Genomic DNA, 26,226 nt, shown 5'->3' with positions numbered 1-26,226 from the left:
TGATCAATATTAAATCGTAGTCTTCAACTTTTTTTTTCTTTAATTGAAAGAACCTTCATAAAATACAACAGTGTAGTACAAAAAGAAAAAAATGAAGCTCATGACAGACATTTAGTGAATAAAACACACTGGGGAAAACTGGGGATATACACACACATTCACCTAAATTACACAAAGACCTACATGAATGACAAAATATCATCGTAATGTTAAACATGGAAGCCCTCGGAGAGCACTAGACGCTCTTGAACGCCCCCCCCGCCTCCCTCCCTTCTCTCGCGAGGCATTGTGGGAGTTTATGTAAAGCCCAAGATGGCGGCCGCCTGCGCTAGAGTAACGCTGGGTAAGGTCGGCTGGTTCGTATCGGAGTCTCCGGCGTGCCGACCGGGGAACATTTCTTCCCTGGCCGCTAAACTCAACCTGCACGGGTCCCGGCGGGCGTTCGGTACCGGCGGCGGGGCGGGGCTCCGGTCCAGGCTGCCGAACACCGCCCCTCTGCGCGGCGGCGGCAGGCTGCTGGGCTGCGCGGTGCTGCTGGGAGGAGGACTCGGTCTGTACCAGACTCTAAAGTTTTCTGCCCAGCATCACCTCGCCCAGGAGGAAAAAAAGGTAATTCACCACTTCATCCCCGAAATGTCCTTAAGTTCTCCTTTAAATAAACATGAATTATCCATTAAAAATAAGGGGTTAGTGTCATGGGGTTTTTAAGGGATTTATTCATGTGTTGATTCATGGACACTAGTTTGTTTACTCTAGGACTCAGTAATCCCTTAAAATAACTTTACATTTACATTAATTCACCCTCATTTCATGCAAAATACCCTTAAAATTAGTTAAGGGAGTGATTAATGGAGGAGACACCATCAAAACCTCCTTAAACACCCCTTAATGTTGACTGCTTACTTTCTAATTTGATGAATAGATAGGAACTTTCCCTTAACTTCTTTAACTTAAGTATGCACTATGCAGTAAAAAATGAAGGGAGTTTTGATGGGGTCTCCTCCATTAATCACTCCCTGAACTAATTTTAAGGAGATTTTGCATGGATGAATGTAAGTTAATGTTAATGTAAGGTTATTTTAAGGGGATTAGTGGGTTTGTATGTGTTTGTGTCTGTACTGCAGTCAGCGTCAGCACACAGATTGGCAACAACAGGACAGTTGTGCAAAATCTGTCCTCAATTCCCCACAGCCAGGTTTCCATGACGACACACACCCACACACACACACACACACACACACACACACACACACACACACACACACACAGAGAGTTACCCAACATGACTGCAACCTGCATTCACATGTCAGGGGTCAGGTGGAGATTTATCTGTCCTGCAGCAGTCAGCAGGAGGAGCTGCACCAGTCCAATGTACTGAATCAGGAGTTAGTAGAGCTGCTGGGCGATAAATCAATATCAATATATCAATCAATATATTTATCGTCTTCCAGTGGAATCATATAGAGATGACATGGAGATTTTGGGATATTGTGACGCACAATTCTGCTGTCAAAACTGATGATAACAAGCTAATTTTATTTTAAAAATGAGGTATGAAACATTTTAAAGAGTAACGAAACCCCAAACCCCATCTGCTATTGGCTGGTCTTTGGTACCAGGTGATGTCACCACCTGGGGCACGTTCAGAGTTTGCACCGTTTAGCTACGGTGCAAAATGTTTTCCGGTATGTACGATATGTTTGCTCCCAACGGTGTGTAACGTCTTGCAACAGCGTTTGAGGTACGTTTGACCCTCTTCAGCGTGATTCTGCATTTTCATTGGCTGCGGACTCTCAGCCAATAACAACCTGTAATAACAAGCGCTTTCCAACAGGACGTTCAATGCACTACTGGCCTCCTTTTAAACTTCCTGTGTGCTACGTTTTGGGGCAGTTGAACGTGCCCCAGTTGTACTTCTACTATTCTATAGAAGGTGACATCATCACTTGGCACCAAAGATCAGCCAATAGCAGACGGCCAGTTCAGTAGCATGCTTTTTACCATTAGATGTCAGGCTTCACCACAGATTTGGGGTTGGGGGTTAGTTACTTTTTTAAGGAAAACTGTTTGAACGTGTCGATTTTGTTTGACATCACACCTGACATCACCATTTGGTTCAGTGGGATGAACACTGACTTGATTATTTAACGTCAAGATCTTTTATGATTATCTGTTGTGATATTGATTTGAACCGTATCGCCCAGCCCTACCTGCCAGTGATTATTGATCTGTGTGTGTTATATTCAGGCTGCAGCAGCAGGCGGTGTGAAGCTGACTCTGTACCAGTACAAGACCTGTCCGTTCTGCAGCAAGGTGCGGGCCTTCCTGGACTACCACGGCCTGCCGTACGACATCGTGGAGGTCAACCCCGTCATGAGGCAGGAGATCAAGTGGTCCGCCTACAGAAAGGTTCCCATCCTGATGGTGGATGAAGAAGTGGTAAGAGAGCCGGTCCATCTTGGAGGATACAGGAGGTTGAGTCCAAGACGGCTGAGGGCTTTCTGGCTTTCATGCCTAAGGTGGCGGCCATGTTGATCCATCAGAAAACAGACAGAATTTTAGATAGATAGATTTTCATAACTATACAGTATAAATTCACTAAGAAACTGAGCTGGAAAACCTGCAGTCATCTTCGTTTTGGTCGGACCGTCGTCTCTGTGTTCGCCGCTAGTTTTTCCAGAACAAACGTAGGAACGCCTCTGATTGGCTGAACGAATCTGCCCGTCCAGAAAAAGGAAATCTGACAGACGGAGCGTCATCAGACCTGTCCGGACAGCAGACAGCTGTCAGTGGAAATGAATTGAAATGAATAGAGACAGACAGACACAACGGGTCAGTGTGGCCGCCGCTTAACGGTTCTGATTGTAACCTGTGGAGTCTTTCATGTGGACTTTTAGTGAGTCTGCAAACCTGAAGATGATTATCAAGTCCAAGAACATCAAGTCGATTCTTGTGTCTTCGTGGAGAAAACTTCTTCCCAAGTCGTCTTGGAGAGAACAAACTTCTGGAGAACGTGAGCGCAGAGAAGCGTCTCGACAGTTTGAGTTTACAGTTTTACAGTTTTGATGTGAGTGTCGTTCTCACGGTGACTCTTAGAGCTTCCTGTTGATTCTCATCGGCCAAGTCGTTATCCAGTGAGATCTTTGGTCGTCATCCGTTCTTGCGTACTCCTGTTTTGGAATTGTACTTCAACCGTTAGATTTTACGTCAAGCATGTCATGAGGGACACAAGAACACAACTTGCGAAAGACAGCTGCAAACTTTTCAGAGGGAATTGCCCATAATTCATAATATTTACATGGTAACACTTTACAATAAGGGTACATTAATTAAGGGTTAGCATGTCATGTTAACTAAGGTATTAATTTATACATTATTTAATAGTTTATAAAGATGGCTATTAAATAATGTATAAATTAATACCTTAGTTAACATGAACACCATTAGTAAATGATTACCAGACACATTAGTTAACTGTTAATTAAGAGTTAGTTAATGCTTATTAAGCATTAACTAACCCTTAATAAATGTACCCTTATTGTAAAGTGTTACCATTTACATTTACATTACGTCATTCAGCAGACGCTTTTGTCCAAAGCGACTTACGATAAGTACATTTTGTCAACAGTAGTGAAACCAACTGTGCATCACAGTCTTCATCAGCTAACACTTTTAATAGAAATAAGTAGCATTCGTTGAAAATTTTTTATTTTTTATTTTTTTTTAAAGTTTAAGAAGGGTAAGAAGATAGGTTAGTTCAAGAGCATCGGTGATGTCAGTAAATGAGGACACCGGGGAAGAGTCCCAAAAAAAGTAAACACACCGCGCGTGGCAGCTGCTGCAAGACAAAGTGTAAACAGCCTGTGTAGCTCGCTAGCTGCTTTGTGTGTTCAGTCGTTCGTAGCTTCAGGCGAAAATGTTTTTCACACGATCTCCATTAGTTTTCATCCCACCGATGAGAACAGATGGTCCAGTTACATCTGGGCTTCCCACAGCAAACAGTTTGTCGCTGTATCCATGGCAACGTGCAAAATCATGAAGCCTGTCTCATTTCTCCTTTTGGTAACATTTCAACCCATCACGGTGTGTTCACGATGCGAGCGGCCTGGTCGATGTGTCGCTCTGTCCTGACAGGTTGTGGGCGGGGCCAGAGAGGCTCTGATGGGATCCATGTAGCGGTCTGCAGCTGCCAATCAAATCTTGTATTTTTTGCTGCTTTGGTGTTGCCTTTTGCAACATTACATGGTTTTGATGAGTTAACACAGCTAGCTAATTAAGTAGCACCACTCGAAAATAAAGAGAAAAAAACAATAAAATGTCTCTCCAGGCTTCGTTTGTGAGACGTTTGTTCCTGTCGTCTTTCTAATAAAAGTCGTAGAGAACTGGGAAGCTTTGAGTCGAGTCTCACCTGAAGGCTGGTTAGTGGGTTTTTTCCCAATAATTTGTGCTCCTTAACTAACACGTCTTTCTTTCTTTTGGCTCTCTGTTCCTCAGCAACTGAATGACTCGTCTGTCATCATCAGCTCCCTGAAGACTTACTTAGTCAGCAAGTAAGTTAAACCTTCCTTCAGGTGATGTTACTTCATGTGATGTGACTATTTTGTTTTTCCACAGTTGTCTTTAATATACACTGCCCGTCAAAAGTTTGGACACACACATTTTTCTTTATTTTTACTATTTTCTACATTTTACAATAACAGTAAAGACATCAAAACTATGAAATAACACAAATGGAATCATGCAGTGAACAAAAAAGTGTTAAACAAATCAAAACTATCTTATATTTTAGATTCTTTAAAGCAGCCGCACTTTGCCTTGATGGAAAGGCAAAGGCTTTGGAAAGAAATTCATACATAGGATCAACTTCACTGTTTATATTTGTCTAAGAAACTAATTTCAAGCATTTAAGCAGAAGCCTTTAGATCAAAATGGCTTCAAGAGAATGAAAAACACAGAACATTCACTCAGGTGTGTCATGTGACCATGTGACCATGTGACCTGCAGGGAGAAGAGCATGGCGGAGATCCTGAGCTGCTATCCGGAGATGAAGTCGGTGAACGACAGCGGGAAGGAGGTGACGGAGTACAACAACAAGTACTGGCTGATGCTGAGCCAGACCGAGACGCAGCTGCTGTACCCACAGAAAGACCTGCAGAAGTACGTCCCGTCCTGCTGCAGGCCAACCCGCCATGATGATCATGGGATGGAGAGTCGACTCCAAAAGAATTTAGTCTCGATTCCATCACGTCGAATCTGAGAATCGATTCTACTATTAAGCGGAATTGGAGTCGACTCCTGTTGCAATATCAACTCCAAAGTCTGGAATTGAAGAAACTTTTGTACTTAATTCATTCTGATTTAGGCCTATCAATACTCATCTGTGTTCGATTGCCTCGGTCTGATCCATTTCAAGTGGGGAGGAAAAATTCAAGGCTCATCGGTTGAATGCCAACCAGCGTAAAACTTAAATTTGAAAAATAGAAACTGAAACAATGACAAAGCAAAAAAAAAAAAAACAGTAAAAATAGTCCATACAAACTAACATATTACACTGCTGTAATACTGCTGCTAGTAGTAGTATGTGCATAATCTCCACTTTCACAGTCAAATCTACAAGACAGAATTTCTCCTTGAAGTATTGTTGGCAGTATTAGTAGTAGTACTAGTGGTAGAAGTAGTAGTAGTAGTAGTTACTTAATTGGTTGCTTATTTTTATACAGTGCTTCTCTTAACAGTAAGTGCTGTTTTAAATTTAAAAAAGCATTCAGACTTACAGACTCACTGCTCATCAAAATTCAGAAACCATATTGGACTCCCAGCAAACAAATGAACAACACTGTTACAGTTTTGCTCTGTAAATTATAGTCGTATTGTTTGATGTAACTTGTACTTGATGTTTGTTGTTCCTTCATCATCTTCACTCTCTCTGTTGTTTTTCAGAGAGGAGATGAAGTGGCGGCAGTGGGCCGATGATTGGCTCGTTCACCTCATATCTCCCAATGTATACCGAACCACCGGCGAGTCCCTGGCCTCCTTCGATTACATCGTGCGCGAGGGCAAGTTTGGCACCTTCGAAGGCTTCTTTGCCAAATATGTTGGAGCTGCGGCCATGTTCATCATCGCCAAAAGGCTGAAGAGTCGGTGAGTGACAAAACAAGTTAAGAACACGTGAACAAATAGCTGAATATGAATGAGGAGCTGCTGGCTATCAGATGTCAACATCCAGCTCCTTCTACCCATAATCCCTTGCGTTTCGGGGTGGTTTCCTGTAATTGGATGGATTAACGAACCGCACCGCAGTTCTCTTGTTAGAGGACTGAGACTCTCGGTGCCGTTATTTGGTGCCACCAGAGGTCAAAGGTCATCGTTCTCACCTGGACAAACCAACCAACTGAAGGAGGAAACACTGCAGAGTTCAGATAAACGGATCAGAACATGATTGGGGTGAACGCAGCCCTAGATTTCTCTGGATAAGAGAAACCTCACATAATATTGTGATATTGAGTGAGGTTGTAATGTGATGAGTGATTTTGCTCTAAAACATAATTGTGATGCACCTTTCTCCATTGTGTCTGCAGAGACCAGCGTCCAAACAGATTGTAGGAAAATGTATGTTTTGAACAAGATGGTCTTTTCCCTAGTAGCCTAAAATATTAATACAAACTTATTTTTGTGATTGCTTGCAAAAAAGACACTTTTTCGGATGATGATTTGTGATTATGTGCGTTCTTTTTTTGTCAGCATTCAGGTCAGTGTTTGGACGGAAAAGTGTGTTAACGTAGTTTCCTCCTGTGTGTGTGTGTGTGTGTGTGTGTGTGTGTGTGTGTGTGTGTGTGTGTTGCAGACACAACCTGCAGGACGACGTGAGGCAGGACCTCTACAAGGCCGTCAACGACTGGGTGGCCGCCATCGGCAAGAACAGGAAGTTCATGGGAGGAGATCAGCCCAACCTGGCCGACCTGGTGAGGGGGACGGGTTCTTCTTCTCTGGTTTTCAGCCCCGTGTGTCCGCCGGTCACCTCTGTTTTAACTAGTAACGCTCCGTAGACGCTTGGCGGAAAAGCTACTAGTGACTCCAGCTGTTGTTATGAAAAATTTTGAAAAGCTGTTTGAAGTGTTGCCCTCTTTTGATAAAAATACTTTTTAGCTTCTACCACTCAAAACCAGCTAAGCTCTCAGTGCCGTGGAAACCTGTAGCAGCACATGTATTCCTTTTGAAGAAGAAGAAGAAGAAGAAGAAGCAGCAGCCAGTGGTGTGAAGAGAGAATCCCAGTCGACACGCAGCCTGAAGGAGATATTTCACTTTGATAGAACATTTTCCTTTTTCAGCACCAGCACCTTTATAGAAGTTCCCAGAGTTCTCATGTAGGTCCGGAAACATAGAAATAGAATTAGAGAGTTTCCAGGTCTTCAGATATTGCAAAAAAAATGTCTGGAAAATTATGGGAAAACCATGCTGTTCAGTTCCAATACATAGTAGGACTTAGTACCACTCTAACTTTAGATGTCCTAAGAGTTGAATTTAAAACACTCCTTATACAGAGAGACCTACAGCGAGTGCAACAGAAGAAGAAGCTCAGGTTCTCAGAGCTTCATCCCACACACAAATATATAAAAGGAAGTGGATTTTTGTCTCTCTGAGCTCTCCGTCTCGTCCCTCTCTGCAGGCGGTGTTCGGCGTCCTGAGGGTGATGGAGGGGCTGCAGGCGTTTGACGACATGATGGAGAACACCAAGGTGAAGCTGTGGTACCGCCGCATGGAGCGGGCGGCGCTGAACCACGAGGGTCGCAACTGAAGCCAAGCCGCTACCGGGCGGTTACCGGGGCGGTTACCGGGGCGGTTACCGGGCGGTTACCGGGCGGTTACCGGGCGGTTACCGGGCCAACACCGAGCGCTTCCAGCCTCCAGAGACTGAACCGGTAGACGTCGCCAAGACAGCGACCGGCGTTAAGAAGCAAGATCTCCGTTATTTTTTGTTTTGTTATTTTTTTTGCGAACGGTGGAAATGTCATACGCTGCCGAGCGGTTTAGAACGATCATTACTGCCCCGATTGATTTCCTGCTAAACACACATGAAGTTGAACACGCATATGGTACTTCTAGTACCATATACGTGTTAATAGTACTTCAATACTATTACACCCAATCAGAGACCAAACTAGTCGTAACTACAGACATGGATCTTTTTTAGCCATTTAATCACCAAGCGGCATTCTGGGGAAAACATTCATCTAATCTTCCATTTGTTTTTGTTATTGTTGCTGTGAAAAAAACATTAAAAGGGCATTAAGTAATCTATGAACTTTATCGACCTCTATTGGCGATCAGTAGGAATTACAACAACACTGGTCTCCTCACTACGGTGGCCTGGAACTGACACAAACAATAAATCGCCAAACAATCTATCGCCATAGAGACGAGGAAGCAAGCTTATCATGGAGTCACTGATTGATTAACAGCCCTGTCATCTCCCAGCAGATACAGTGTGTTATGGTTATTCTAAATGCTATGAGGCAGGAAAATCTTACTTATTGCTCCTTTAATGCTTGGAAAGTGTTCCAGAAAGTGTTCTAGAGTTCCTATGCAAATGAATTAAATCATTTCCAGGCCTTGAAAAGTTTTAGAAAACACAAAAAGTCTGGAAAAGTGTGCAGGGAGAAACTCTTCAGCTGTGATGCACGTGACGAGAGACGAGTAGAGCTGCTGCTGTCGTGTCACATCTGGTATTTGTTGTTAGGAATAATCTTCAGCTCTAGAGTGATGCGGTTTAGTTCAGTGGTTCTCAACCTGCAGGTCGGGACCCCCCACGGGGTCACGAGATAATTCTGGGGGGGGTCGTGGGATGATTCATGGGATGGGAAAAACATCCCGTTTCAAATTTTTAGTGTCTTATTTTTTTCTCAACTTTTTTTTGCTTTTTTCTTGTGGAAATACTGAATTGTTTTCAGAATCTCTGCCTCCTCTGATAATGAATCAAATGAAACGACCTGAAAAGAGTTCAACACTTTACATTATGCAGCAGCATCGCTTTGTTTTAAGGGCTTATGAGCCAAAAAGGTTGAGAGCCACTGGTCTAGTTGTCAGCCAGTAAAACCATTCAGCATGTTGAAAATCAGTCAAAATCTTCAAATTCATACAGGAAACGGTCCGGGGAATATTTCTAATGGAGAATATGTAGGAACTCTGTGGAAACGGTTCATTAGAGTTTGTTCTTTATCTCTTCTGTATGCATCATTCAGTTTAAGTTCTGTTCTGTCTTCATTATTCAGGACCTGATTGTTTTAAGGCAGACGTGTTCATCCTGTTCAGGACGCTCTTCCACACCACCAGAACTCGTCTGCCGCCTGTTTGGAGGAGAAACGGGTATTTTGTTTTCCTTCTCAGTTCAGTTTCTTGGGTTGTGAACATGTTGCTGCCGCCATGAGATCAGGTTATCGCTTTATTTATTTCAGATAATTCTCTCTGTGTAATTTATGCAGGATTTGTCCGGCAGTGAGAAATCACATATGGGTGAGATACAGTAGGTGTCAGGTGTTCTGTTGGGGTTAAAAATAATGAAAATGATAAACTGGTGAACTTCCAGTCTGGATGCACCTGATGTGCAAACTGTCACATCAGCTTCTGAATTAACTGTATTAAAACGACCTTAATGTGCATATATGTAAAAAAGTTAAATAAAGTAAGAAACCTTTGCTTGTGTGTGTTACTGTTGACGTTACAGACATGACACGTGACAAGCAGCATGCTCACTAGAAGATTTACAACACATTTACTCCACATCAGTAACAAAAAAACAAAACCCCCAAAAATTTAACTGTATTTCATTAAATAAATAATAATCTATTCTGATTGCAGATACTTCAGGATTATTTCTGAGAAACTGAGAATGCTGTTTAACAGTCAGCTGCTCTGCTTCTTTATGAACTGTAACAGAGGAACATTTGTATGCAAACCTGAAAAAAGTTCCTGAACTTGAAGACATTTTTCACTTTTTCTGATCTGTACCTTTCTACCTCAGATATGGGAAAGTAATCTGAGAGTAACTGAAAGTATTCAGAATACGTTATTGCTATTTTGGATTACTGATTACAGTTTTGATGAGGTAACTCGTAAATTTTCCAAGCCTTTTTGTGCTTTATCCAGACTTTTCAAGAGCTGGGAATTACCAAATTGATTTTCCATGTTTCTGTATAAACCTGATACTGAAGAAGGCCTTGGGAGCCTCCATCAGGAAGACTTCTACAAAACACTTGACAAACTTTCCATTAAACATATAAAGACCCAGAGATGCTGCAGTGGAAAGCTACTGCAGGAGAGTGGACTCTCTACTCTCCTGTTTAAAAACAACAACATGGCAATAATGACTAAAAGGTTCAAGTTATTAAGGGAAGTGAAACCTGAACTCAAACCGAAGGGCAACAAATTCCAGTTAAACTGATGAATTGTTTTATTTCAGACTGCAGTTGCGATGCATTATCAGGTTTTTGCATTCGATTTACAGATTGAGACATTTTTGTACAACTTTATGATGGTTCTCTGACATTTATACACCTTTATATTCTACAATATATCCACCATTTGCACAAACTGACTCCTGCTCTTGCAAAATAATAGTTGGCATGAAAGCAAAGCACATTCAGTTTCCTTAATAAAGCTCTGAGTCATCTGATTGCACAACACTTCTGCTTTTGAGAGTCGAATGATCTTTGTTTTTGAAATATTGGCTGATGAATTTCAGCCTTAGTTGTTCAAAATGCATACAGAGCAGTTTTGCAGTGAAACTCTTCACATTTCTCTTCATCAGCAGGAATTCAGTGACAGGTCATCAAACCACAATTCTTCGACCCACACGGTGCGTTTTAAAAACATAAATAATAGTGAGGTCGCAAGTCTTTTTAAGTATGCACAATTATGAGCTGAACACTGGATGTCACGACCGAGATGCAACGTACATAATAATCCTATTCAAAACTGAACAGAACAATTTCTCAAGTAAAAAAATAAATCTGCTTTCCAGAGTAATAACAATAGTGTGATGGTAAAACTGAAACAAACAGCTAAAAATATGATTTTGCAAACCAGAGGAGACGGTCTGAAATAAAGTCTGAACATGTGAAATGACTGTATGATCTCCTTAATGAGGAAGGAAAGAATAAAACTTGGCTTTGCTGGATTTTCTTTTGCATGCATGGATTTTATATTCTAAAGCTTTGAGACACGAGTCGAGTCTGGACCAGGACACCCAGCAAACACGATCTGCAGCAAACTCATGTAAAAACAGCAGCAAAATTAAAGTTGAAACGACGTCCGTAACCTAATTTTCTATCTGAGGTCAGTTAAAACTCTTTCCAAAGCTTTTAGTTTTAATATGAATTTTGACAGTGCCATAATATAATCTGAAAATGATGAGGTGTTTTGCTTTAACATCGAACTTCCTCCTTCCTCCTCCTGCACAAAGTCCTTCCTGTGTAGTGTCCTGTGAGTTTAGTGGATGAAACCGGGGCAGGAAACCGACTCTTTCGGTCCATCGGTCTCGGTGGCTGCTTCATTTCCAGATTCACCGGCAACGTCCACGATTTTGCCGGCAAACCAGACTCTTCCAAACCGAACCGGACCTCCAGAACGACGGCCGGTTTCCTGCCACAGCGTCCGGTAGAGCGTCACGCAGCGAGCTCCGCCGTGGCTCCGCCCCCCTCAGGACCTCCAGAACGTGGAGCTCAGCTGGCCTTTAGGCGGACTGATCTGTCTGCTGCGGAGCGACGTCTGCAGGAGGAAGACAAAGTGGAGTCATTAGCGGTTTGGGACAAAGAACGAGTCGAGATTTTCATTATAAAAAAAGGAAAAATATCTGTGTAAGAAATTTTGGAAATAATTTGCAGCGGAAGAGTCCTCAGTCTACAACTCAAAACACTTTTGTAAGTCTTTTAGCTAAAGCCCTTATCATGAGAGACTTACAGTGAGTGACTGAGTGTCAAGGATACTTTAAGAGGATATATATGTATATACAGTATATGTAGTTTTGTATTTGTTCCATCTTGTTTTGTTTTTTTAATCTGTATTTTGGGTCCTCTGTTTTTTTCTGTAAAGTAGGGCTGAACAATTAATCGAAATTTTATCCAAATCGCAATATGGCCTACTGCAATTTTCAAATCGCAGGAGGCGCAATATTTGTTAAAGGCGAAATGTGTGTCAAAATACCATTTTAAATTAAATATTGTCGTGCTGCAGAGATGTCCTGACCTACACATCATATTCTACAGACTTAAGAAAACATCTTTGTTTGGTACAGATCCCCACAAAAAAAAAAATCACGCCATAATCATTTTAATATGTTTTTCAATGAAAATGAGAATAATGATGTAAAAATTATCATTCCCTCTAATATCGCAAATCATATTGCAATTGCAATATCAGTCAAAATAATCAATATTTTTTCAAAATCGTTCAGCCCTACTGTAAAGCACTTTGTGACAGTCCTGTTTGTTAAAAGAGTTTTAACCATCATGAACAAACACTGTAACACTTTGTTAGCATCAGAGACACTCAGTCTTTCATTTTCTTTCTTATTTACATCCCTTATGACTTTTTTTTTACTCTTTGTTCTCCAGCCTACACTTCTATTCTTTACTGCCGTTTTGTCTCTAATCTCGTGAATAAATATGACTAAAAATGAAGCTGAATCTTGGACGGACCGTGCTGCAGAGTAACTTCCTAAACCTGACATGTGTTGTGTAGAGTAACTCCAACATCAGCAGTCAGCGTCTCACCTCCAGAAACTGTTTGAGCCGGATGACGGAGCCCATCTGTCCGGTGCTGGTCACCGCCTCGATCCTGGACAGAGAAACGTCAGCGGTCAGAGGGGAACTTAACTTTGTCCTCTACGGGTCGCAGAAAAGTCAAAAATTCACAGTGTGTACCTCGGGAAGTATTCCTCTTTTATCAGCAGCATGAGTTTCCAGAACTGACCCTGGTACTGTTTCATCAAGGCGTTACCGCAAACCTGCAGGAGGCAGAGGAACATTTACATCAGATTTTAGGAATTCAGCCGACGTTCTTATCCAGATATAATTCCTTGATGATTAATTCCTTCATATTCCTTGATTTGCAGCACAATAACATGATGATATAAGTCTTATTCAGGGTGAAAATAAAGACCAAAGTGGCCGGTAGAGTCGACAAACTTGAGTACAACAGATACAATAATACAGTAATCTATACTCAACCCCCCGCCCAACACACACACACACACCAGGACTCGCATTACAGACACCTGCCTAAAATACAAAAAGTCATGAGACGAACAACAAGAAGTTTTTCAGCTCAAATGATAAAACAGGAAAAAGAAGAAAGGTGTGAAAAAACCCAGGAACTTAGAAAAACATCTCACCACAAAAACAGAGAGAAAAAAAATAAGATGACAAAGGACATCAAAACTCATATATCATGTTAGATTATGTGTATACACTACATATTTTAAAAAGGTGTTACAGTTTAACATCAATAAATTATAACCATTTTTTAGGAAGCAACGGGGCTTATGGGAAATGTAGTCTTAATGTGGAGAAACACTAGAGCTAACAACAGCACTGGTGTGAGATAGAGGAGAACGATCGTCTACATCATGCTCTCATTGGTTTACAGTCATTAGACCAAGGAATAACTATTAATTTGACAAAGATATATTGATGTTTCAAATGCTGCACATAATACAGCGTTCCCACACTCACTTGACATCAAATTCAAGGACTTTTCAATGACTGTAAAGGTCTTGTTTGGTGAAATTCAAGGATTCAAAAGTCTCATTTTTCTTTTTTAATCACAATCTTCTCAAGTCAAGAAATCAGAGTGAAATCCTTCAATTTAAACGACAGATCTCCATCACAGGGATTTCCTCAGGATGTGAAGTGTTGATCATTTTAATTTAATTTTTTATAAATACTTTCAAGGCCATGTTTTATTTTTTTCCAAATCCACAATCTTTCAGTGGTTCTCCCGGCCGGTGTGTGACCCCCGACCGCGGCTTGAATCAGGACTCACCTCCAGGAAGTCGAACAGCAGCGTTGCCGTGACGTCGGCCAGAGGCTCCATGTTCAGCATCTGAGCCAGCCAGCGCCAGCCGTGGTTCAGACCGTGAGGACCGGGCTGGAGCACAACGATTCATACAAGTGTGTTAGAATTAAACAGGGACAGCCAACTAAAATATGCAATTTCTCATTAAAATGATTATTTTTAGACATTGATGGGTGTAAAAAACAACAGGAAACTGAGAATCTGAAGTCGTTTCTACGCCGAGAAAAGCCGATCAGTGATTTCTCCGTTTTGTTTTTAAAGAACTGCTTTCACACGTCAGAGTGGGAAATCCAATCAGAACTCGACCTCGACACGCCGCGCAAATGATTAAAAATGCCGCATGTTGACAGCAGCTGGGAAATATGACTGTAGGACACTGCAGTCTACATCTTCGCCAGCAAATATGAGTGACACGTGGGTCCGCAACTACATGTAAATGTGTAACTGTATATATATACACATTTTAAGACTGAACAACTGCTTTTTTCCCCCCATACAGGACCACATCTTTTGTCCAATTCCAAAACTTTTGTGGTCCTGAGCAGAGTGACAATAAAAAAAATGTTTCCAGAACTGCAGAGGAAACTGCAGAAGTGAATTTGAGCTTGTTGGATATTTTTTATGATTTGAACTCTGGGTTCAATTTTCAGCGTTGAAATTTGACATTTTTCCAGACCTGCGTGTGGGAATCCTGTTAACAGATCCTTATCTCACAGTACAGTAACTTGGTTCCACTGAATCACACTGATGGTGGAACTGCCTGCAGTATTAATGCAGGATGAATGGATGAATGAGGACTTCTACAGCTGCTACCACTGTAGGTTGTATGATAGGTCCGTACCCCTTGCTTGGATCCGTAGGGCCACCTCAGCTGAATGACAGCAGCGTAGAGGCGGATCATTCCCGACATCCTCTTCAGGAAGCTGTCCTGACCTTCGACCCCGGAGTCGTCCACACGGTAACCGAGGATCCTGTTGGACAGAGGACAAAACACAGGGTTCCTGATGCATTTTTCCTATTTACTTTTCCAGATCTGAGGTTTCTGACATTGCAAATTTTTCTTCCACATCATTTGATGATAATATGATTACCAGTCAAGCTCATCAAAAAAACGAGCCATAATCTAAAAGTTGCACATGAATTGAAAGTCACAAAACAGCAGAGACAATCAGATTAAGAACAGGCTGCAGGTTTCGCTTAACAAACATGTGACAGCTCTTAATGTTTTATGGAAAACTGGTGTTCCAATTATTTTGGCCAGTGAGTGTATAAGTCCCTTGGAGTTTCTTTTCTTCTTCTAAGTTTTTTTATCATGTGTATTTATGTGTAAATAAACTAAACCTAATGAGACAAAAAGGGAACAACTGCAAAGAAAAGCCACATTTCTGTTTCTGTATTCCTGTTCCTCTGACCTCTGGTATTCCTCCACAGACGTGCCGTCCTTCATCGGAGGGTAGTGCGGCACTGCGTACGGACATTTCTTGTGCAGGTGGGCGAGGATGAGCTCCCCCACCCGCGGGTGCAGCTCCCACACGCCGGAGGCCACCACAGCGATGGGGAAGGCGGCTTCGTGGTGAGACGCCACCTCCTCCTCTCCTTGTTTCTGCAGGGGAAGATAGTGTTAATGTGTGAGAATATTAAATGGCTGAAGCTGGCAGTTGAGCAGAGGTTAAAAGATCAGTTTTTGCAGAAGTGGCATTATGAGCTTCAGAGTATGTCATCATGTGATTTATATTGTGAATTTAAAGAGGAGTTTAAGTTTGGAAAGTATCTACTTTGTGAAAACAGGAGGTATGGCCAGGCTATTTTTAATTTTTAAGTTTCTAATAGCAGAATCCCCAAAATAACAGGAAGATACAAAGGTCTGGAAAGGAATAAAAGGTTTTGTAATTTATGCAATGACAACTGTCTGGGGGATGAATATCATGTTTTGTTTGAATGTAAAAACACAAGCATTGTTGAGAATAGAAAGAAGTACCTGCCAAAATACTTTGTAAACCATCCGTCTATGTTTAAACTTATATTATTATTGCAGACAGATAAAACAAGGATAGTATGTAAACTGGGTGCATTTTTGAGTAATGTTAAGTAATGACTTAATTTGTGCTAAAGATCTATTCTGGTTGTTTACCATTGTACTGCTGTTTTGTTTTATGTTTGTACTCCATACCACGATGTGTGGTCTAGAGTAAATAAAATCTGAATCAGAAATCTCTGTGTTAGTGGAATTTCTTTCATTTGGTTTCTTCTGGGTTTGTAGGTTTTGTTTATTTTTACAGAGAAATTATTTCCACAGAGAAAAACATGAAGCCTATTGGATTTTTAAACTTTAAAACAATCCAACTAAGGGGAATGAATGATGAATTTCTCCTCATTGTAATGTTGTAGACTCTTTATATTGATGAATGGCATCTGTAACCGATATTAATGATTGGAAAGATGATGTTGTGTTTGGTTATTTGGATAAACATCTTGACCTTCTCCCATAATACTTAATATAATATTGTAGACTTTTATATTGATGTATGGTATCTGTAACCAATATTAATTATTCAAAAGATGATGCTGTGATCGGGATGTTTGTTTTCTGGATTTTGTGTGGCTTTATATCGCCAACTAGTGGCTGAAACTTTATTTGAATGATGACATTTTGGTGGTGTGGAGATTTTGAAACATCACACATGTTTACTCTCTTTCCTTCAAATGCCAACGTGTCGCCAAAAATCGTGCAGTAGGCGGAGAAAGGCTAAAAACTGAGGGTGTCCTGTCCCTTTAAAAATGTTATTATTTTTTGTGCATTTTCACATTTATTACACAGTTCAAAGTAGAGAGAGAGAGAGAGGAAAGAAAAAATGTGTGACCAACACTGTTTGTGAATGTAAAATGTATGTATTTAGATAAATTGGTTGACTGTTTAAACATAAACTGTGTATTTATTGTTCATTGCCAATTTGATTACGGTCTTTTTAATTTGTTAACTTTGCTTTGGTAATAAGTACCTTTGTATTTAATGCCAATAAAGCACCATGAATTGAATTGAATTGATCAGGAGAGAGAGGGGGGTGACATGCGACAAAGGTTGGGGGCCGGATTCGAAACCCAGGACGTTTCATTTACATGATACACACCTCAGACCACTGAGCCACCGGGACGCCCCGCCCTCATGGTATTTTAAGAGATTCTGAATAAAACCTTCCACCAAATAGCGTCTGAACCAAGTCAGCTCTGAAGTCTAAACTGTTCTGCGATGTGTGTGTGACTCACCACAAACTTCTCAGCCAGTTTGTAGCTGACGAAGTCGAGGCCCTTGGGATGCTGGGAGGTGGAGACGGACTTCCCCCCCGACACCACCGCCCGTCCCGACAGCAGCTTGTCGATCTTGTCGAAGATTTCCCGGAGCTGGGAGCCGGAGATGCTGGAGATCTGACTGACGGGGATGGTGGCCGCTTTCTGAAGCTCCATCCGCAACTTCTTCGTCTGAGAAGAGAAATGCAGACGTTAGTACAGAATATTAGTTTTAATGTTATATAGAAGTGACGAATGAGCAAACCTCAGTACACTTGTATATTGCCTTTTCTGTACAGGGGGTCAACATATGGAATCCATTGCTAACACACCTGAAAAGTGCTCATATTTGGAATCACTTTAAATACAAATGAAACAGCAACCAGTCATGTCTCTCTCTCTCTCCCCCCTCTCTCTCTCTCTCTCTCTCCATTTTTTTGTTTTTGTTCTGTCAACATAAGAAACATGGCACCACCTCTATGCAGAGATATTTACAATGTCTTTTTTGTGTGTGTATTTTATACAAAAGCCCATCTAGGGACAAACATTGCAAATTAGCTTATGCTATAAATGTAATGATATGTGACATCAAATTATCTTTTTTAAATGTTCTATGTCTATGTATCTATCCCTATTCAAACAAACACTGAATGAATGAATATAAGTGCATGAAGGTTCTTGGTTCTTTGTTGCTACCTTAGTGCTTAATGTGTGTGTGGGTTTCTCTTAGGGCTGCAACTAACAATTATTTTCACTGTCGATTAATCTGTTGATTATTTTCTTGATTAATCGATCAGTCTATAAAATGTCAGAAAATGGTGAAAAATGTCGATCAGTGTTTCCCAAAGCCCAAGATGACGTCCTCAAATGTCTTGTTTTGTCCACAACCCAAAGATATTCAGTTTACTGTCATAGAGGAGTAAAGAAACCAGAAAATATTCACATTTAAGAAGCTGGAATCAGAGAATTTTGACTTATTTTTCTTTAAAAAATTACTCAAACCGATTATCAAAATAGTTGGCGATTAATTTAATAGCTGACAACTAATCGATTAATCGTTGCAGCTCTACTACTCTTTTGCAAGTTTTTTTGTCCGCAATCCCAAAGTTCACCGGCCACTTTCACTATTTTACCAGCCAACTAGATCGAGACGAGGACCTCCATGATGGCTGGTCACCTGCCAATATGGGTGGAAGAGTAAACTTGCCAGCCCCTTCCTAAGCTAAAATGTATTACCATTTAGCTGCTGGCTGGTGGGAATTTCTCACCCGGATTATAATAGTAATCATAAACATATTATAACCCTCCACGCAGAGAGGAGAAACCGACCTGGATGTCCTTGGTGCCGTTCAGCTCCTCTAGAGACTGCGCACACTGAGCGGCCGCCTCCTGCAGCTCCTTGTACCACTTCAGTGTCGTGTCTTCAGCTCTGGTCTGCAGGCCTGAGGACAGAAGAGGAGGTTACAGTCGGGGTGTCATGGTACACAAAACTCGAGTGTGGTGTGTACCTCGGTTCTGGGGTCACAGTTTGGTACGCTTTTCGGTACAGCGGGAAAAAAATGAAATACAAAAGACTTAAGACTTAACTTTGCTAGTTAACTTTCAAAACTAAAAAGGTGGATATAGTGGTTCTATATATAATAAATAAAATGAAATGTCCATTAGGATAAGTGCAGCATATTGAAAGTGTCTGGTTATCATCTGGTTATGTGGTTTTGAATTATCACTTGCCTTTTGAAAATTGGGTCTGTTATTGAAGAAAGAGAGAAAACAGAGGCTTGCCCAAAGATTTCCTAATCACCACACTGTCTGAGAAAACTCTTCACATGCACTGCTGCCATGTGTGCACAGGTTTTTCTGTGCCATTTCTTCTTCAGCACTTAACGTAGGATTTGCTCAGTTTGAATGAAAAATGACGGATGTTCTCTGATATAAAACTTGTTTTATGCGAGCAAGTTATTCTGCACAGCGCCAGAATATAACTGTGTTTCTGGATGAAAAACCTTTTTATCCAAGAAGAAACTCTTGAAGTCCTTGAAGAGACTCTTGAAGTTTTTCCCTCAGGAGCAGAACACACATTCTCCAACTTCATTTTTCTCTCTCTTTGAAAACAGACTCTCTCTCACACACACACACACACACACACACACACACACACACACACACACACACACACACACACACACACACACACACACACACACACACACACACACACACACACACTCTCCCTCACTCTCTCTCTGAATAAACATACTCACACACACCTCACTGCCACACTTTCCCTACAATTTTATTAGCACCATTTTAAATTATTTTACTTCCCTTGCGATTTAGAAATTGCAGTGGTCAGTTTTGCAATTTTGGGATTAATCAGGTCATGCAGCCGTTGTGGCTACCAAGGTGAGGCTAGTGGCTACCAAGGTGAGGCTAGTGGCCACAGAGCAGGTCGTCATAGCAGCAACAACAATGGAGGAAAGCAGGAAGAAAGAAGAGCGAAGCTAAACGTTCAGAAACACGGTGAACATCAGTGTCAGATCTGCTGTGGAGGATTTACGCTGCCGGCGACCTCAGCCTCTGGAGAGATGACATCATCAAGATGAGTGACAGGTGGTGGGGCGGAACTTGACAAACTGGGGGGGGAGGAGGGCGGGGCTAACAATAGACTTCCTGCCTCGAACAATACTTAGCACCTCTGTTAAATCCCTCCTGCTCCCTCTCACCTTTCCTCTTCGCCTTCTCTTTGGCGGACAGCGCCGCCTTCTTCTGCGCCTCCTGCTGGGCCTGCAGCTCCGCCTGCTTCCTGCGCTCCTCCTGCTCCTCCTGCTCCTTCTTCTTCTTCTCCTGGGCCTTGGCGGTCTCCTCCTGCATCAGCCGGATCAGGGCCCTCATCTCGTGGAGCGCGCGCTCTGCCGCGGTCATGTCCTCCACGCTGGGAAACTCACCCTGCAGACAGACGGGAAAACGTTACACAGGGTCTGACGGGTAGACGAGCCGCATCAGTGACCAAGTTCAACACAGGGCATGAAAACACAGATAAAATATACAGAAAACATATCAGACATATTAAATAAATACATTAAGACCTATTCTCCTGAATTCAGAGTCTCCCTGAATCGATCTGATATACTGAAAAAACAAATTTCTACTTGGAAATTTCATATGATCAGCATGCAAAGTCAGATGTCAAATTTCCAAGTTATGATGCAACGATAACCTTTAATCTTCTGAACATGGCGGGAAAAAAAACGTTTTATGTCAGTCAATGGTAAGAAAACACTTAACACAGATATGCCCCTACATTAAACGTTTATAGTTAACCGGACTAACCATCATAACTAGAATGTGTTTGTTAAATTTGCTCATTCAGCTGCAGGACGTCCATGTTCGTTTATTGTTTGTCTTCCGGTTTGATTTTCTGACAAAAAAATACTGGGCCGTGTTCAAAATGATGTACAATATACTTGGTACATATGATATCCCAGCTTACGAAGGAATGTTATGGATGGGTGGTGTAAGCCTGTGTGGGCTGGGCACCTACACTGTGTCACTAGGACTTTACCTTTTTGTCAAACTGATACAGTCCCAGGTCTTTAAAAAGGTCCCAAATTTGCACGAAAATTCAGGAAATGTCTGAAAAAAAACACCTGTAGTTCCAATACACAAGTACGTTTTGTCGTGATTTTATTTCAGTGTCATGCACTCTACACTGTGAGAGAAAAAAAGATACAGACTTGTACCTTTTGTCACTGGGGATGTACTTTTGTCAATCATAACAAAACATACTTTGGGACTACAGGTGTGTTTTTCAGACATTTCCTGACTTTTCATGCAAATTTGAGAACTTTTTAAGATCTGGAAATGACCACAGTAATTTTCCATTTGTTTCCAGACTATTTCCAGACCTGTATAGGCAAGAACCACGAACCCATCAGCAGCCAAAACGGTAAGCACCAGGAACTCAAACCTGACCTCGGCCGTGGTTCGCACCACCTCCGACACCTGGGAGCAGAGCTGGTTCCCTCGGGTGCTGTAGGAGCCGAGGTCGGTGGGCGCGGCGCCCGTCCTGGTCTGGGTGGACGGCTCCAGCAGCTGGTTGAGCTGCAGGATCTCCTCCTGGATGGTGTTGAGGTTACGCAGCCGCTCCCGGCCCTCCGTCTGCCGCTGGCGCTCCAGCTCCGCCTCCCGCATGCGCTGCTGCTCCGCCTCCCTCAGCCGCAGGTTCAGGATCTGACAGAGTCGCGGCGAGGAGGGACGAACACATTTAGACACTCAGAGTGGTTTTAATATCTCAACTACAGCCCATTACGTTTGGAGGCTGTTACTAAGTACTGACTAACAGGGTGCCCAAACTTTTGGACAGGTCACATTTACTGTTTTATTTATTTTTTCAATCGGTTAAATTAAGCAAATAAAGAGTAATTGTACATAAAAAATTGCATAAATGTGTCATGTTCAAGTTTGTTCCCTGCAGAGTTTCTGTTTCTGAATTCTTTTCACTTAGAAAATCAACAAAATAACAAAGACTTTAGTAAAGTCATGTTTTGGCATGTGGTTTTCATTGGGGTTTGTTTGCTTGCTGGCTAACAAAGCAAAGTCTTGAAGCAAAAACAAACTTTTGTTGGTTGAGGTAAACTCAGCTGACTCTTCTCAAGCTACACCTCTCAGTACAGACTAAAACTAAAGAGGTTAGGGGGCTGAAGACGAGAGTTTTCTAAACAAACCTACATTATCAGACCATTCTTTTAACGTTACTGTATGGATCTACATCTTTTACAGATATCGCTCTTTTTTAGCCATTATTAGCAAAAAGCCAATTCTGTGATGAGACCTGCAAGATGGCGCCACAAGAGTTCTGATCAACTGCGAAGCCTCGACATATCAAAATGATCATCCTACCTTCATTCTGTGTCGCTGCTCTTCTTTCAGCTTCTCTTGGCGCCCGATGCTCTCTTTAGTTCTGCCACGCAGGAAGAGAAAACCACATTTTGATGTGACCACGTAAATGTAGTATTTTCTGAAATGTTATCAAAACCCAGTTTCTGAGCGGGTCTTACTCTCGGTCCATCATGTCCCTCATACACTGGTATTCCTGCCTCTGCTTCAGCTCCATGAATTCCTCGAAGCGTTTGAGCTGCTCGGACTCGCGGCTCGCCACCGACGCCACCAGCTGCTCCTGCAGCTCCTGCCGCAGCCTCAGCTCCGTCTGCAGCAACAGATACATACTGTATATCAGGCCCATACTGACCTTTAATTAAAACCTGTTAAGCAACTAGTCAGTGTCTTTCACCTCTGATAAGATAGATATAATGCAGTTTGTTTGATTACACATTTATTTTAGAATAGATCAAAACAGTAGTTGTCTATGGGAAGCCTTTAATCTGAATCTAATGAGACATGTTGATTGGATTCCTCACAAATATGTAGGAATATGTTTTATTCATCATCCTAGGTTTCAATGGAGAGTTTTTGTGTCCCATGATGGTCTAAATGTGGTTTCAGAAGCTTCTCCACCCTGATAAGAATTAAATTCTGGCGGAATCAAAAACAAAAGTATCAGCCTTTTTTTTTTTACCCAAAATGGGTATGTAGTGATTTGGAATATTACTCTTTGTGTATTCTATATTTATACGTATTGCGTTTATGTTCACGCATATTTATGCCCATGCTTAAAATGTATTCCCTCTGAATCAATCAATCAGTCAATCTACTCAACATAAAACATTGTAAAGCAAACATTTTCTTGATGTCCAACGCAGTCAGACAGCCAGGAGCTTGCTGTGTAAAACAGTTGAACATGTGGAACTGGTGTGGGAGAAGGGGAAGGTGTTAACAGTCGTTATGGTTATTTGGACCCCACCTTGGCCTTGGCCCGGTGTTTCTCCTCACAGATGCGGATGCAGCCGGCCATCTGCGTGGCTCGGGGCGACAGCAGGGAGATGGCGGGCGGAGACGCAGGGCCGGAAACAGGACCGACACCCGGATCCAGATCTGGATCCTTCGCCTCGTCGCTGACAACCTGCAGCGCGTCAACATGAGGAAAAGACAGGACAAGTCATTCAAGACAGGAAGATGCTTCCACAAGAGTGCAAAGAGAGGTAAATAAAGTGAACAGGGGAGACTATAGCATGCTGTTCTCTCTTTCTTTTGGAGAGAGCATCACGTTGAGCTCCACAGAAAATTCTTGCAGTTTGATACTTGGCTTTTGGAAAACCAGGCTATCTGCAGGTTTCAGAGAGCTTTTAAATGCTGCCGGGAATTACATTTAAGACCACCAAAATAAAGAAACAAAAGTCATTCAAAACCAGCCTGTTTCTGATTCAACATGGCTAGTCGAGGTTCTAAAACACCAGGAAATTAATTGTTTAGGAACATGATGTCCAATTATAGTATATGCGATGAAAAGAAAACATATTTGGCATATTGTATTAACCCTGGTCTCTATTCATCTAAGAGTGGACATCACATGAAAAATTAAGACCTCTAAAAACTGTATTTATATATAGATATATTTTACAGTTACATACAGGCGTTGATTTAGATAATTTAAGCATTTTCCAGACTTCTTAAAGACCCACAGTCCTGCAGAAAATGAGGAGAGACCCTCATCCAAACATTAGGATTCACTGGTAAATTTGGCATATACAGTATATACCATATGTTCCACCAATTGTAGTTGTTACAATAAACTATTAGTTTTATAAATTGATTTGCACACGTCTCCCACAATGCATTTTAGTGGAGGAAGATTACAGGTGAATATCAGGCAAACTACTTATAAAAGTTTTAGATTTTAGAGATTTTATTGAAGTTAGTGCTGCTTGATGTATGCCGAATTCACCAGTGAACCCTAACGATTCAGGAAACATCTCAGATCATGTTTTATGAGGTGTGTACGCTTGGCGATAAGTTAGGCAACATTAAACCACCAGAACTCACGATGGAGTTTGGCATGCCGTTCCCTCCCATACACAGAGACAAGAGAGAACAGCAGGTATTCGGGGCTGTGGAGAGACTCGCCTGCTCATGCTCGGTCTTCAAAGAGGGGACGACTAGCTGTGAGAAGGAGAGGGAGCCGTTTGTCCCGTTGATGGAAGGGAAGGAGCTGGTCGAGGACAGCGAGGCGGGGCTCTCCTCACTCAGGCCAGGGCTGGAGTCCCGGGAGCCGGAGCTCAGAGAGAAGCTCTTCTGCAGCGGCCGGGGGCTGAGCCGCTTCAGGATGAGACCGGACAGCGGGGACAGGCTGGGGGCATCGATGCAACCGGCCAGAATATCCTGCAAGAACACACACACACACACACACACATTAATCCTTCTGTTTCCGTATGAGCTCTATAAAGGTTTGGCTTTTATTTGTACTGTACAGTAGTGCTGGGCGATAACTCAATATTATCGTTTGTCATCTTTCAGTGGAATCATATGGTGATGATATGGTGATATCATGACACACAATTCTGCTGTCTAAACTGATGATAACAAGCACATGTTATTTAAAAGCTCTGACAAAATGAGGTATGGGTATAATATTATTTGAACATTTCGGTTTTGTTTGACATCACACCTAACATTACCATTCGGCTGAATGGGATGAACATTAATTTCATTATTTACCATTTTGATTTTGCATAAATGAGCCATATCATGATATATATTGAAAAAAATCCTTTTGATAATCGTGATATTGATTTCAACCACATAGCATACACTGCATAGCCCTACATTGGCTTCAAAATACAAAACCAGTGTGTACTAGAGTGTTTTACAAAACAGTGGGGTTACAACACAGAGAACAGTAAATAAGTAAGACATAACACAAATAAATAAGAGCAATAGAGTATAACAGAACATGTCAGACACAGTGAGAGGGCAATGAATAAAAATGGGTTTCAAGACATGTTTAACGGTAGTGGCTGGCCGACAGATTTATCACAGTACAATTGGTTATGGTTATTGGTAGACTTCTGTCAGCAATAATGAGATAATGTTGACTTAAAAAGATAAATTTGACAATCAGTACCTCCTCCTCTTTTCATGCAATGCTAGTGAATTATAAATTAAACTCATTAAACTGTTACCCTCATTGTAGGTCGCCCCGGTTAAGAATGTCAGCTAGCTAAATGCCTAGATTGTAAAACATGTTATGAAGGTTACCCTACAAAAAGAGAGCTAACTTTGCTTGGCCTAGCTAACGTTACAGTGAGCTAACGCCTCTCGAGACTCACCTCGCCCTTTTCCAGCCAGTGTGCGTTGTATTTGAGTTTGCCTTTCGGTGAGTTTTTTAAGGCTTCTAATGTCTCCCATCGTAGACTGTCAACAGGCATGGCGACAGGACAGTAAACAACACCCAAACTTTTAAAAAAGCTAACCAAAACGCTAAGCTAAGTTTTGAAGCTTTGAACGAGGTTACATTAATTACAGTCCGACGAGAAACTTCCCGCCTGCTGCCTGGACGCTCTTATGGTTCCGGCTATGCGGCTCCTCAAACCCAGAATCTCATAACCTGTTTCGTTCTTGGTTAAATAATCTCGTCGACATTGTATTGCAATAACTTGGTTTATTTTGCATTTCAGAGTAGTGCTTACATCTCCGTCGGCTCTACTAAGAATAATGCACATGATAATATCAGTGTGACGTCACACCTAGACCCGAAAACCACTCTAGCAAGCTTACCACACCAAATTACAGCTATCTGGGGATGTCGTTTATCATTCTTCGCATGTCAGCAAACGATACACACCTCTCAGAACATAACTTCAGACATTTTACGAATCGATAGGAGCCACTGGAAAATTCGGCATAAAGTGATTCACCCAGCAGCATTACATTTCAATAAAATCTCAACTAGTTCACACTGCTCACTACCGCTCTTCA

At 41.8% G+C, this 26,226-nt stretch overlaps 2 protein-coding genes across 2 annotated transcripts; one reads left to right on the top strand and one right to left on the bottom strand.

The window, feature by feature from the left end:
* The first annotated feature begins 312 nt into the window (after positions 1-312).
* Positions 313-9,683, top strand: ptgesl (prostaglandin E synthase 2-like). Its single transcript, XM_071909902.2, has 7 exons — positions 313-609; positions 2,248-2,439; positions 4,495-4,550; positions 5,005-5,157; positions 5,941-6,141; positions 6,845-6,962; positions 7,667-9,683. Exons 1-7 carry the CDS (start codon positions 313-315, stop codon positions 7,793-7,795), a joined length of 1,146 nt encoding a protein of 381 aa, XP_071766003.2. The 3' UTR covers positions 7,796-9,683.
* A 757-nt stretch (positions 9,684-10,440) lies between these two features.
* gle1 (GLE1 RNA export mediator) lies at positions 10,441-25,740 on the bottom strand. The gene is made up of 15 exons (XM_078285214.1): positions 25,578-25,740; positions 24,371-24,630; positions 23,216-23,387; positions 22,413-22,561; positions 22,255-22,315; positions 21,328-21,585; positions 20,079-20,301; positions 18,685-18,797; positions 17,335-17,547; positions 15,483-15,673; positions 14,912-15,041; positions 14,038-14,142; positions 12,918-13,000; positions 12,768-12,831; positions 10,441-11,763 (listed from the first exon to the last, which is right to left on the bottom strand). The coding sequence occupies exons 1-15, from the start codon at positions 25,674-25,676 to the stop codon at positions 11,695-11,697; spliced, it is 2,190 nt and encodes a 729-aa protein (XP_078141340.1). The 5' UTR covers positions 25,677-25,740; the 3' UTR covers positions 10,441-11,694.
* Between the last annotated feature and the right edge of the window lie 486 nt (positions 25,741-26,226).

Source organism: Centroberyx gerrardi, chromosome 8, assembly GCF_048128805.1.
Source record: "Centroberyx gerrardi isolate f3 chromosome 8, fCenGer3.hap1.cur.20231027, whole genome shotgun sequence".
In the NCBI taxonomy this organism is placed as follows: Eukaryota; Metazoa; Chordata; class Actinopteri; order Beryciformes; family Berycidae; genus Centroberyx; species Centroberyx gerrardi.
The sequence above is the reverse complement of the archived record's forward strand: the minus strand, read 5'-3'. Positions and strand labels throughout refer to the sequence as shown.